This window comes from Liolophura sinensis, chromosome 13 (genome assembly GCF_032854445.1).
Source record: "Liolophura sinensis isolate JHLJ2023 chromosome 13, CUHK_Ljap_v2, whole genome shotgun sequence".
Lineage (NCBI taxonomy): Eukaryota > Metazoa > Mollusca > Polyplacophora > Chitonida > Chitonidae > Liolophura > Liolophura sinensis.
The window spans coordinates 25,627,933-25,641,596 of NC_088307.1; the positions used below are offsets into that span (position 1 = coordinate 25,627,933).

At 38.6% G+C, this 13,664-nt stretch overlaps 1 protein-coding gene across 1 annotated transcript; it reads left to right on the top strand.

Moving 5' to 3' along the window:
- The first annotated feature begins 3,651 nt into the window (after positions 1-3,651).
- Positions 3,652-4,947, top strand: LOC135481014 (uncharacterized). The gene is made up of 2 exons (XM_064760944.1): positions 3,652-4,264; positions 4,868-4,947. Exons 1-2 carry the CDS (start codon positions 3,652-3,654, stop codon positions 4,945-4,947), a joined length of 693 nt encoding a protein of 230 aa, XP_064617014.1.
- The last annotated feature ends 8,717 nt before the right edge of the window (positions 4,948-13,664 follow it).

Below are 13,664 nucleotides of genomic sequence, written 5' to 3' on the forward strand. Positions count from 1 at the left end.
ATCAATGTTATGTTGTCACTCAAGGTATTGCATCAGTTATACCTGAAGGCAGGTGAAAAATATACATATATACATATAATTATCATGGAAAGGTGCATAGCTGTAAATTTGATTTAAACTATGACCCTGTTTTAAATAGACATCTGTTCTGGTGGTAGACAAAAAGTGAACAAATTTTACAACTCTTTAAGTGAAGTGGTTCTATAGATTCTGTAGTTAAAGTCTTAGTTGAGAGGCTGACAGACAGACGGACGGATGGACATCAAAGCGTAATACATATGACCCATGAAACAGGTGCCAGACGATGGGATGTATGAAAGGTTTTCAAGAATTTCAAGGCTGCATGGCTGCCATTTTGGTAATATCCAGTATACATGTGCGAGTGTACATGTGAGATCGGATGTATATATCATGTTAACACACTTCTTCTGTCAAAAACTGACTTAAAGTAAGTAATTTAAAAGCTCTCTTCACTCCTGAGTGAGACATACATCCATCCTGGCAAAGGTGGAAGCCTGCAGATAAGCAGAGATGATATCCACAGAATGACTGCCATAAACTCCCGGGAACATCCCCTGGTCATAAAACTGGTATTCAACAGCACAGAGTCTCACGGCTATTTAGTTAACCTCTTTTCCCGATGTCTGGAACAATTGAGTGGCACAGTGAGAATTTCACATACATGTATTTCCCAACATTAACAGCTTATTTATTTATTTCATTGGCACTGAGTGCCATACAAGAAAGTTTCACTTGCAGATACTGTGGTTTTATGGGTGAAGGAAACTAATGCCCAAGTAAATCAATGAATATGCTCAGAAGCACAGATTAAGAAATGGAGATTATCAGGTGAAGTTCTCCAGTTGAGCATTCCAGAGGCCTGACTGTGGCTTGATAGTCAGCCTGCTAGCACGGAAGGTCGGTCAGCAACCTGTGGATGGTCATGGGGTTCCCCGGGACTCTGCCTGGATTCCTCCCACCATAATGCTGGCCGCAGTTGTGTAAGTGAAATATTCTTGAGTACGGCATAAAATAAATAAAGCATTCCCTATAAATGTATTAGGCATGCAAGACATATGTCTCATTACACTATATATCAGTCCCATTCCTTATTTATATTTACTGATTTATTTGATTGGTGTTTACAACCATATAATTTAATAACTCCATCACTTTTCACTCACATGATGGCGGCCAATTTTATGTGTGGCAGAAACGGGAGCACTTGCAGTAAACCCCCGACCTTTGGCATGTCACTGGCAAACTTTCCTTCATGTGACATACATCATATTTGGTGCTAACTTCATACAACACCACAAGCCACAGCACAGTCAACCACTTATTTCCATCAAGGTATTACGATTTCAGAGGCCAAATGGTTAGAGTCCACCTCGAAGTCGAGAGACCCCGGGATCAAACCCGGGTCAGGCCATACCAAAGACTTTACAAATGCTACTTGTTGCTGCCTCCCTTAGCGCACAGCACTGAGAGGTTAGAGCCAGGAAATAAACAGGGCTGGTTGGCCCGGCGTCAGTATAATGTGACTGGGTGGAGTTTCATGTCTGGTGTCTTATGTTATTACTTTGGGGGCATGGACTCAAACATCTAATGACTCCTTGTCGTCATATGACTGAAAAACTGTTCAGTACAGCACTCATTCTTTCATTCATTCATTCATTCAAGACTTGTAGATCATCTTTATCGCAATCTGAAGCAGGGTAGAAAAGCATATTTGATCAGAATTAAGCGAACAGTGGCTGATAGAATGCGTCGATCCAGAGACACTTGCACACACTCTCGGATGAGGAGACCTAGAGATTGAAAGGCAAGGTCATTATGACCGCTGTGCCATAGTTTGTTGCCCAATGAATATAGGGCTATGCATCATCTAGGCGTTGAAACTAACATTTGTAAAGCAGCCGTTAGCCGCTAATAGATATTCCTGTTGACTAGTCGCAAGACCAGTTTTACAAACCAACATTCATCACAAGTCACCACATAAAAAAAAAAATAGTATAAAGAGTGGGAAACTTAGGATGGATTCATGCGAACAGAAAACAGTCAGCAGCTTTCAATGATGGCAGTAAAGGCGCAAGGAAAGTTCTAGGCGAATGAGTCAAATGAGTTTCCAAATCGTTTAACTATGATAGTCCATAAATGGTCATAAATCAAAATAGGCATCTTTGACATGGGAAATAATCCTGACCAGAAATTTTTGAATCATGCAAACACACTGGACATATTTATCCAAGCCTGGAACATGTAATTTACCCACAGCCAGGGAACATAATCCAGCCTATTTTCCACCCAATTAGCTCTTACTTCAGCAAATCAAGGTGAACTTACGACAAAGGCCACGTTGTTACAAGGCTTCAACAACAACCCTCACCTTGACTTACGGCTCAAATAAATCGCGCGGAAAGACTCAAGTCTCCACAAAAAAAAAAAGCAACTGAACTCAACGTGAAATGTCAGGGAAGCATGCGAGACTAATGGTTACAGACAGGGAGCCGAAACAGCTAAGACATTTACACTGAAATCCCTCCAGCTTACAAACAGCAGCATATCTGAAGGGCGGGGGGAACCTAGAGCCTTACCATAATGTATCCCCAATATCGTGGAATTTATGGGAGCAGCCAGGCCTTATAGATCTTCCTTATTTACTCAAACTTTTCGCAGGTGAAAGATCAACTGTAATTTATACACATTTTTAAGTAGATTTTGGAGATCAAACTACACTGGGTTGGGTTGACCAATTGCACTGCTTCACAAAAAGTGTAATTTTATGATTCTACACAAAATAATGCATTCAAATATGCTTGAAGAAACATCTTGCAAGCATGCAAAAAGGTTGAATGTGAGGGAATCTTATTTTCAGCTCACAAAAATCCACAGCAGAAAAAAAAAATAAGAACTTTCGTAGAAGTGGATATATGATTAGCCACTCCAGAGAGGGGAACTTTTTTTGTTTTTTTTTTTTGTCATTTTTGAAAAAAGTTGTTCTCAAAGTGAATGGATTTGACTATTAACCAATCATAGGAGAACATACGTATGTATGTATGGATACAAAAGACAAACCACTCATGACTTCTACACTGAGCTGTTTTAAATTTGTTATTAAATTTCTTCTGTCCATTCCCGCAACAGATTACCAATTGACTAAATCAGTAATTTATTTATTTATTTGATTGGTGTATTACACCGTACTCAAGAATATTTCACTTATATGATAGCGGCCTGGAGCATTATGGTAGGAGGAAACCAGGCAGAGCCCAGGGGACGCCCATGACCATCCCCAGGTTGGTGGAAGACCTTCCCACAGACGGCCAAAGAGGGCCCAGCATGAGGACTCGAACTCACATTGGTCGGAAGCTTCTGGGACTAAATTGGTAAAATAACTGATTGACTATTAACACACACATTTGTTCATTTACCTTCTGAGAGATTTGATAATTAGTTAACTAATTGGATAATTACAGTAGTTCGTCCCCAACAGTATTTTCACAGGGGTCAACTGTTTGATGCACTGCCTCTTAATAATTAACACTGCAACTTTTTAAATAATTAATATGGGTTTATTGGAAAATTAATATGGATAGTTTGAAATATTGACAATCATGTCTTGTGCCAACACAAAACTTATTGCCAGGTATGTTACTACTCCTAGCACTACATTTTAATTCATGCCACTGGTGCGCCACAAATAGTTCCTGTGGAGAATGTATAGGTATCCTTCACTATACTGAATCAGACAGTCAGGGTACTGAATCAGACAGTCAGGGTCCTGAATCAGACAGTCACAGTACTGAATCAGACAGTCAGGGTCCTGAATCAGACAGTCACAGTACTGAATCAGACAGTCAGGGTCCTGAATCAGACAGTCATGGTACTAACTCAGACAGTCATGGTACTAACTCAGACAGTCATGGTACTGAATCAGACAGTCATGGTCCTGAATCAGACAGTCATGGTACTAACTCAGACAGTCATGGTACTGAATCAGACAGTCATGGTACTAACTCAGACAGTCATGGTACTGAATCAGACAGTCATGGTCCTGAATCAGACAGTCATGGTACTAACTCAGACAGTCACGGTACTGAATCAGACAGTCAGGGTCCTGAATCAGACAGTCATGGTACTAACTCAGACAGTCATGGTACTGAATCAGACAGTCATGGTACTAACTCAGACAGTCATGGTACTGAATCAGACAGTCAGGGTCCTGAATCAGACAGTCATGGTGTTAACTCAGACAGTCACGGTACTGAATCAGACAGTCATTGTGTTAACTCAGACAGTCACGGTACTGAATCAGACAGTCACAGTACTGAATCAGACAGTCAGGGTCCTGAATCAGACAGTCACAGTGCTGAATCAGACAGTCAGGGTCCTGAATCAGACAGTCACAGTACTGAATCAGACAGTCACAGTACTGAATCAGACAGTCAGGGTACTGAATCAGACAGTCAGGGTCCTGAATCAGACAGTCACAGTACTGAATCAGACAGTCAGGGTCCTGAATCAGACAGTCACAGTACTGAATCAGACAGTCACGGTACTGAATCAGACAGTCACGGTACTGAATCAGACAGTCACGGTACTGAATCATACAGTCACGGTACTAAATCAGACAGTCATGAAATGAATGAATGAATGATTGCTTGGGGTTTAAGATTATACTTAACAATTTATCAGTCATTCAGACGACAAGGAATCATTAGGTGTGTGTACATACACTGTGTCTCCACCTTACTGCTATCGTCACTGAAATATCATGCTGAAGACACCAGACATGACACCCCAAGAAGTCACATTATACTGACACCAGGTTAACCAGTCTTGTTTCCTTGCTCTAACCTCTCAGTGCTGAGCTCCAAGCGAGGCAATGAAAAGTACCATTTTCGAAGTGTTCGGTATGACCCGATTTCCAGGGGGACAGCCTAACCATTAGGCGCTTGACGCCAGCAAAGAATGCCCAGCACACACATGTCAAATAACATAAAATTTTGCCCCTGATTTTGTCTGATTCTGAAAACTGTACTGGTCTTAAAATCTACTGGTCTGCTAATATTCTTTTCCATTAAAAGTAATACTTTTAGACATCTTTATTTGCCTATGAAGTGTACTTTTTTTGAGCGAAATTTATTTATCTCTTTCATTGGTGTTTTACGCCACACTCAGGAATAGTTCACTTATGCCACAACAGCCAGCATTATGCCAAGGAATTTTATGCCAGCCTCCCAGCTGGAAACCCACGACCATCCGCAGATTGCTGCCAGACCTTCCCACATATGGCCATGCGAAATTTAAGGCCATTTAACTTACCATAAAGCTCCCTTACATATACATGTACCTCCTCTGACTGAAAACCAAGGTCCATTAATGACGTTTGTCGCCCACCAGTGGCTTAATCTTACATCCTCACCCACTCCGCCACCCTACCACCCCCTTCATCCCCAACTAAGACTAGCTGGTGTATGTATTTAAGAGTGGATTACATTTCATTTCCCTATCGTGGGAAAGTATCTTAATGACTGTGGGCAGCCTAGTCTGTTGGATATCGCCTAGGCTTTTCCCAAACTATGTAGATTCTCTTGTTTTTCTGGCAGTCTGTGGCTTACTGGTTCATGTATTACTCCCCTTTAGCGGCAGTCAATCTTACGGCTATATAAGCTTTTGGCTGTATGCTTTTAGGAGCTGTATATTATACAAATAAGCAGTTACATGTGCTGTATATATAAAAACAAGACCATGGCATGTTGAAATATGACCTCCAATAGCTACAATTTGTTAACCTATAATGCTTCTGTAATTCATTGCCAGTATGTACAGTAATACATTGCCAGTACGTCCAGTAATGCTTTGCCAGTACATCCAGTAATTCATTATCAGTATGACCATGCAGGAATGCATTATCAGTATGACCATGCAGGAATGCATTATCAGTATGACCATGCAGTAATACATTTTCAGTATGACCATGCAGTAATGCATTATCAGTATGACCATGCAGTAATACATTTTCAGTATGACCATGCAGTAATGCATTATCAGTATGACCATGCAGTAATGCATTATCAAAATGACCATGCAGTAATGCATTATCAGTATGACCATGCAGTAATACATTTTCAGTGTGACCATGCAGTAATACATTTTCAGTATGACCATGCAGTAATGCATCATCAGTATGACCATGCAGTAATACATTTTCAGTATGACCATGCAGTAATGCATTATCAGTATGACCATGCAGTAATGCATTTTCAGTATGACCATGCAGTAATACATTTTCAGTATGACCATGCAGTAATGCATTATCAAAATGACCATGCAGTAATACATTTTCAGTATGACCATGCAGTAATGCATCATCAGTATGACCATGCAGTAATACATTTTCAGTATGACCATGCAGTAATGCATTATCAGTATGACCATGCAGGAATGCATCATCAGTATGACCATGCAGTAATACATTTTCAGTATGACCATGCAGTAATGCATCATCAGTATGACCATGCAGTAATACATTTTCAGTATGACCATGCAGTAATGCATTATCAGTATGACCATGCAGTAATGCATTATCAGTATGACCATGCAGTAATACATTTTCAGTATGACCATGCAGTAATACATTTTCAGTATGACCATGCAGTAATGCATTATCAGTATGACCAGTAATATATTGTCAATACGTCCATACATCATCATCACACAAGTGGCAATGGACTTCAAAATAAAATACATAAAATGTACCTTGACCCCATATTACATGAGTATTTGTACTAGGGAAGGTCCCAGTTGTACTCAGTTGTATACACATCCTGTTAATGCTAATCATGAAAGTTTCTGTTTCTTCTATTGTTACCTCTTCTCTTATTTATTGTCCAACTTGTTCAAGTTTGTTTAGTTAAAATCCATTTTGGGACTATCTCTGGCGACCTTTCCTGCCAACTCAAACACTTACCATATATTAAATAAGAAAACACACCCTCTAAATAACTTTACACAAACACCAGGGCTTTACTTTCGACAGGGATCTGGGAATCCGATTTTCGCCTTGACTCCCGTAAACCAAATTGACGGGCACCTGCTTGGATTCCCGTAACAAAATCACAAAAATAATTTTCAAAATGACCAACTGTTCTCAAAATTTCCAATTCATACCTCCTCTCAATAAGTGGACGTACGATCTTAAACATCGCCATAATGCGCGCTTTGTTCGACTTTTTACACGCTATTTTGCATGGGCATTGTTGTTGTTTGCCATGATAACTTTCAAAACATACAATCACTAGAACCTCTATCCTGACTAACAGAGATCAAAATAAACTGTGAACTAATTTGGAAATTGAAAGGAATCACCTAACTGCTGGTTTTATCCTACACTGCAAGCAAATTCTTTAACATAAACTAACTGAAAAATAATGAAATACAGCAGGGGTCGAAATAACCGCTGGCCCACTGATAATGAAATCTTTGACACTGTGGTGAGAGTTGGGATAAGTCTGGTATGCCAAGCCAAATTTTAATGGCAGGGAGGGAAAATAAGGGCTTTAAATGTGTAAACAAACTTTGGTGAATTAAGGCATAGTAGGTAAACAAAGTAGAAGTTCATTCATCTTTACTTTGATCAATCTTCAGCATGCCGAAAACAGTGAAAAAAAAAAGCAGATAACAACAGTGCTGGTTTCTAGTGAATGTCACTATGATACTGGCTATCTCAGTGGCTGTGTCTCTTCTGAGTGAGCGTCTAATACATTGTGGGAAATGCCACCTGTGTACAATGGCCGTTTGACATCTACAGCAGTGGTAGAGGTTCTGACCAGCTACTGAGGATGATTAATACCACAACATATCCAAAACTAATGAGAAGATTGCAATGAAATGAACAGGGAAAAAGGGGTGTCTGAAGAGATTTTTGTTAAAATACTTTGTTGGCTATAAAGTAGCGAAGAAACACTAGAAGCAGTGCAAATCAGAACGGCTTTAAACAGTTTGGTTGTAAATTTGACTTGCATCTACACTGGAGTTTTGGAACTAAAGGAAAGATTTTATTGTTGCATGCAACTGTCAAATGTCACAGCAATATAGCAAATCCATTACTAATGTAATTGTGGCTGAAATCTTTGGTCTAGGGATGGTTTATATTTTACTAATATGGCCCATGGGAAGATTGCTGGCCCCTCAAGGTCTTACCCAATATAAAAAGTTCACAGCTGATTTCTGGGTTACAAACCTCTAGTACCTGAACAGCTGATTTCTGGGTTACAAACCTCTAGTACCTGAACAGCTGATTTCTGGGTTACAAACCTCTAGTACCTGAACAGCTGATTTCTGGGTTACAAACCTCTAGTACCTGAACTTCTTCAAAAAATTGTTCATGTCATCGGTAACAAGTAATCACGGAATTCTTTGAACAAAGATAATAATAAACTATATATATCAGAATAACCTACAATATTAAAACTTTACTGGCATGGTGCTTGTTTTTTATCTTGATTTGTGGGACTTAAACAATTGGGCAAGGGCCTATTGATTTCCAAGTCAACTGGCCCTGCTGGTCTTTTGATTTGTGGGACTTATTTCTACCCCTGTAAAATGATGTTTATGTCAGCCGGAATCCTCAAAACAAAAATTTTTATTTACACTGTATTAAAACTTGGAGTAACTGCGTACTTTGTGCCATTAGATTTGTCCTAGATTCTGCTGGATTCCCGCAAAGCAACCCTACGGAGTATTTAGACTCTGGTAAAGAATTACTAAAATGAAGGTCTGAACAGAATTTTCAAAACAAATGTTCAGAGTCAACCTGTGCCTCTGCCTTATGTCATATCTCATGTCAAATGTTGGAATCTCACATAAATGTTACTTTCACAATTATTTTCCTGCACATTTCAACTAAATTTTTCTTCATCGTATAAGACATAGGCGACAGTTTGATACTTAAGCATCATCTAAGAAAATATGCTAAATTCCAGAAGAAAAGACAAAACCATTTAATTTCTTACCATGGCAACTAGGAGTGGAAATCTTTATATACAAGTCCAATTTACAATTTAAAAAAAATACATTACTAAGAACTGGTTTTGAACTCCCACCTGCAATGCCTTTGCCTAGTCAGGAAGATCAAGTGATTCACAGACAGCTAGAAAGATGTCCACAACCATTAATGTCCAGTGGGAGAATTTTCTTTATCAAATAACCTCCAAAGTACAAATATATCAAATCTTATCACAATACAAGAGAAAAATAATCATACAAAGCACATGGGGGTGACATGGAATCCCTTCCAATTTGATACTGTCTACACTATTCTATGTACACATATCCACAGACCCAGAGTCTGCATATTACCCAGGGCATGCTGGGAGCTGTCCAGGTTACTGGGTTCTGGGTTGACAAGTCCCACATGTACAGGGTTCATTTTATACCCTATTAGTATTAATAGTGCCAGGGCGAGGAATTCAGCACAGGAGGAGGTATAGATACACCCCAGTGCAGTTATTGGAGAAGAACAAAAAAAGTGAAACCTTGTAGCAGTCAATGTAAACAACAATTTGAAGGCAGAAACATCAGCAGTGGGGGGACTGCCTGAGCAGGAGGGTGCTGGGCACAAGGGAACAAGTGTTAGTCAACAACTCTGATAGACATCACATTGAAAAAAAAAGAAAAACCAGCAGCTGAGTCAGAGCATGCCTATATAATTGCTCCAAATGCTGGTAGAGTACAGTTCAAACGATTACTTTTTTTTTACAGTTTTGCCATCAATATCCACTATGGTCAATAGCAAAAAAATTCCTTTTCTCTCCTTTTTTTTGTTTTTGCTTAAAATTAGTATATGGAAGACGGCAATTACTAAAGTTGTTTTAAAGCCAGTGTTATAGTAATTATGATCTCTATTAGCTGTTAAAGATTTGTGACTAGTCACATGATATAGTAGAACTATTATTATCCTTAGCGATAGAAGAGTTTGAACTCAAAAGTCCCCTGTTCAGGTTTATTTCGATCAAGAGACAAAAAATGTGCCTAAAACTGCATAACAACAAGCACAAAATTACAGTAGCTAAACTAAAAAAGATGTACACCTTAGAGAGTATATCCAGAGCAGCGACAACAGTGTGATAGCTGGTAAATTGTTACATCTAACTGGTGAAAAACAGTCTCTTGTCAATTTATCTCAGCTACAGGTAGGGTTTTATACTAACTGTTTATCCTGTATATGGGATTTCGTGTGGTCTTACACCCAGGCACCTTATTAACTCAATGACTTGTGTAAAAACATAGGACGCAATGTTAAAAATATAGGACATCCATGCTAAAAATATAGACACCAATATTAAAAGATAGCTAGGATATGTGAAAAATTGAACTTGTTGGATAAAATCCACAAATACAAAGAAAAACAATCATGTCGTTCAGGGAAAAGTACTTACATGTACACATTCAGCTAGAGTACTTCATTACACCCCTTGATGTACAGCTCTTTATGTCCCTCACAACCTGAAAATGTACATTTTATTTATTTGATTGGTGTTTTAATTATGGGATACTCAAAAATATTTCACTTTTACGGTCGCTAGGTAAAAAATTGCGCTGATCATTCTCAAACACACAGATATGCATGTACACCAAGGCCATTTTGGTTCTACAAAACTTTTGGGCTCCTAAACTGTTGGGCGCCCAAACTAAGCAAGCTGTACTATAACCAACAAGTCTACGAAACAAAAATATGAAATTTTACCAATAAAAAGTTAAGTTTTCGTGTAATTTTCTTTCATTCACAGGATTAAAAGCTCTTAGAACCCATCATTTTGAGTTGAATTTTTTTAAATTTGTTAAAGCGCAGTCACAATGTCACCATTAAAGTTTGGACACTTTGTTTTTCTACACTTGGCCTTGTACATGTAAAACCAACTGTAAACCGAAAGGATTCTACCTCTAACATAAGGAACTGGTGTGACTTGAGAAATTGTTGAAGTCTAAACCACAATATATCACTGAAAAAAATCTGGGAAATAAAACTATAAACTGTACTGTTATCTCTAGTCAATAATAAATCAGGGGATCCTTGTCCGAAATCTCTGCTTCTCCCTTCCAAATTGGCTGGTGTTTAGAGGCTTAGTTTGTTTACATCTCGCAGCCTTAGGCTTAGCAGGAGCGCACAAATGTTTATTCTCGGCTAATATAATTATTTTGATTATAGCAGATTGCGATCTTAATTTATACCTTGAATGGTTCAATCTGTAAACCATGCCCAGTTTCATGTCAACACCAGTGCCTCCAGTACAACGCACTTACATTGAACAGCAACACAGCAGGAAGCCCAAAAAGAAAAAAAAAAATGCCAATTTCTGTCGAATACATGGGTGAAAATTTGTGCCTGCCATCCATCACAAGTTACGTCAGCAGGCTGTTTTAATTGGCAACCAACAACACCTTCTGTTAAATCCCATCTAATTTGTTCCAATTTTGGGTTCGAGGCGATGACAAAAAACAGATTAGACAGGATGAAATCTGCTGCTCGGCAATGCGGGCAAAATGCCTCAGCTGGTAATCTCCACAGAGTGGAGGTAAAATATAGTGGTCCAAAAACCGAATGGAGTAAATGGAACGTCGGGAAAGTTAAAAGCTCTAACAAGCTATCCTATACTCCAAAGCATCTTCAGTAAAATGTTTTTATACCTCTGTTTTGCACACAGAATACATCGTGAAACCAAGTTTTGTTGAGCCATTGTGGAAGTACAGGGTATTCCACAGGGAAAATGAGCATCATAGCATATGGTCATATACTGGTACCCAAATTACTGTGGACATAAACACTGGAAATATCACATGTACAGCCTCCAAGAAACAAAGAAACTTCCCAAAAGGCTGTACCTGGAAATTCCACAAAAAAACATAGCATAATACCTTAGGCTACAAATTTGTGTTGAATACATAAATGTTTCCTGTATTAAACTATACTTATATAAACCATATCTATCACCTAGAAACTTTTCCAAAACACCAGTTTTTCAAAACCTGAAACAAAATCTGGCCTACTCTAATTCTTCATCGTTTTCGCATGTTTGCAAAGTGTTTATGCAAGCATATTCTGAAGGCATTATTCTGTGTAGACTGGTAAAAATTATACTTCTGTGAAGCCCTGAAACTGGCCAATCTAACTTATGTAGTATTGTCTCCAAAATCAAAAAAAAAAATGCGCATAAATTGCACTGAAAGTTGCTCTTTCATATGCAAAAAGGTTGAAGTTTTAACATATGTACATGTTTTGACTGTTGAGCTCGGTCTTAACATTAGTCCCGGATTAAAATCAATTTACAGTCGATCCTAATTATTATAAGACCACACTGTATTGAGATTTGATTCATTTACTTAATTAATCGTTACTTAAATGTCACACTGATCATGTTTTTACCTCCACCATGACAGTTAGTGTATAGGTAGATAAACTGAAATGCCTACTGTAAACCACCAACCGCAATGGCTGCATTGTGAAATCTAAAGTTAAAAATGTAAAAATGCATTTTCAGAAGAAAATCAAAGGATACTTTTGATGTCAACACTTAAGAAATGAATAAAACTGAAAAAAAAAAGTTTGTGCTAGATGAATCAATCACTTGAAACAATGCTGAAATTTATTTTAACATTTATTTAACAGTTTCAATTTTGATGTTTCAATGTTAAACTCCAAAGGCTATAAAACAGACCGTTCCAATAAAAATTTTTAACTGTCTTGTTGAAACTGGTCTCGGTATGGTGAACATCAGATTGGAGCTCAATCTACACTCTAGTCATGACTGAAACTTCCAAGATGCAATCAGGGTATTTTCTATCTTGCAGCTCAGTGTTAGAGCGGAATCCTGGGGTTAGTATTTGAAGTTTAAGTTACAGGAGTGTTATGCCTGGTGTGTTTGAGCATGGAAGTTTAATAAAACAGGAAGAATAAACATATTGGCAACAGAATTAAGAACTTATTTTTTTATTTGATTGGTGTTTTTATGCCATACCCAAGAATATTTCACTTACACAAACGGCAGCCAGCATTATGGTGGGTGGAAACTGGGCAGAGCCCAGGAGAAACTCACAACCATCCGCAGGTTGCTGACAAACCTTTCCATGTGCAAGCCTCCTAAAAGAAGGACTTGTCCTGATGTCCGGGGGGATGAGGGGGGGGGGGATTATTGTTGAAAGTTGAACATTACACCGCCACACAAACAAACAAATAAAAACACAAAAAAACTGCTCCATTTTGCAGGCATGCATCTTTGCAGGCCTGATGGTCAGAAAACAGCCGGCAAGAAGTTTTTCCCTTGCCATTTTTCCATTTACGGCAAAATTGGTGAGTCAGCCAGGCGAGTAAATCATACGTTAAGGCACATACACAACCGAGTTTATGGGGGGTATTACTCGTGTAAATTTGAGTTTACACCAAGGGGTGGCGAGGTTGAGTGCAGACCACTTGCCTCTCATGATGCAGCCAGTCACTTCGATGTTCCTAAAAAATCAGGAGTTTATTACAAAAAAAGGCAAAAGGGATAACATGCCCATATTTATTTGCTACATATGTACACTAGTGCAGTTCACTTGCTGAAGCTTTTGTTATCTTCATATTATCTAGCCTATCCTCCAACTACCACATGTTACCCATC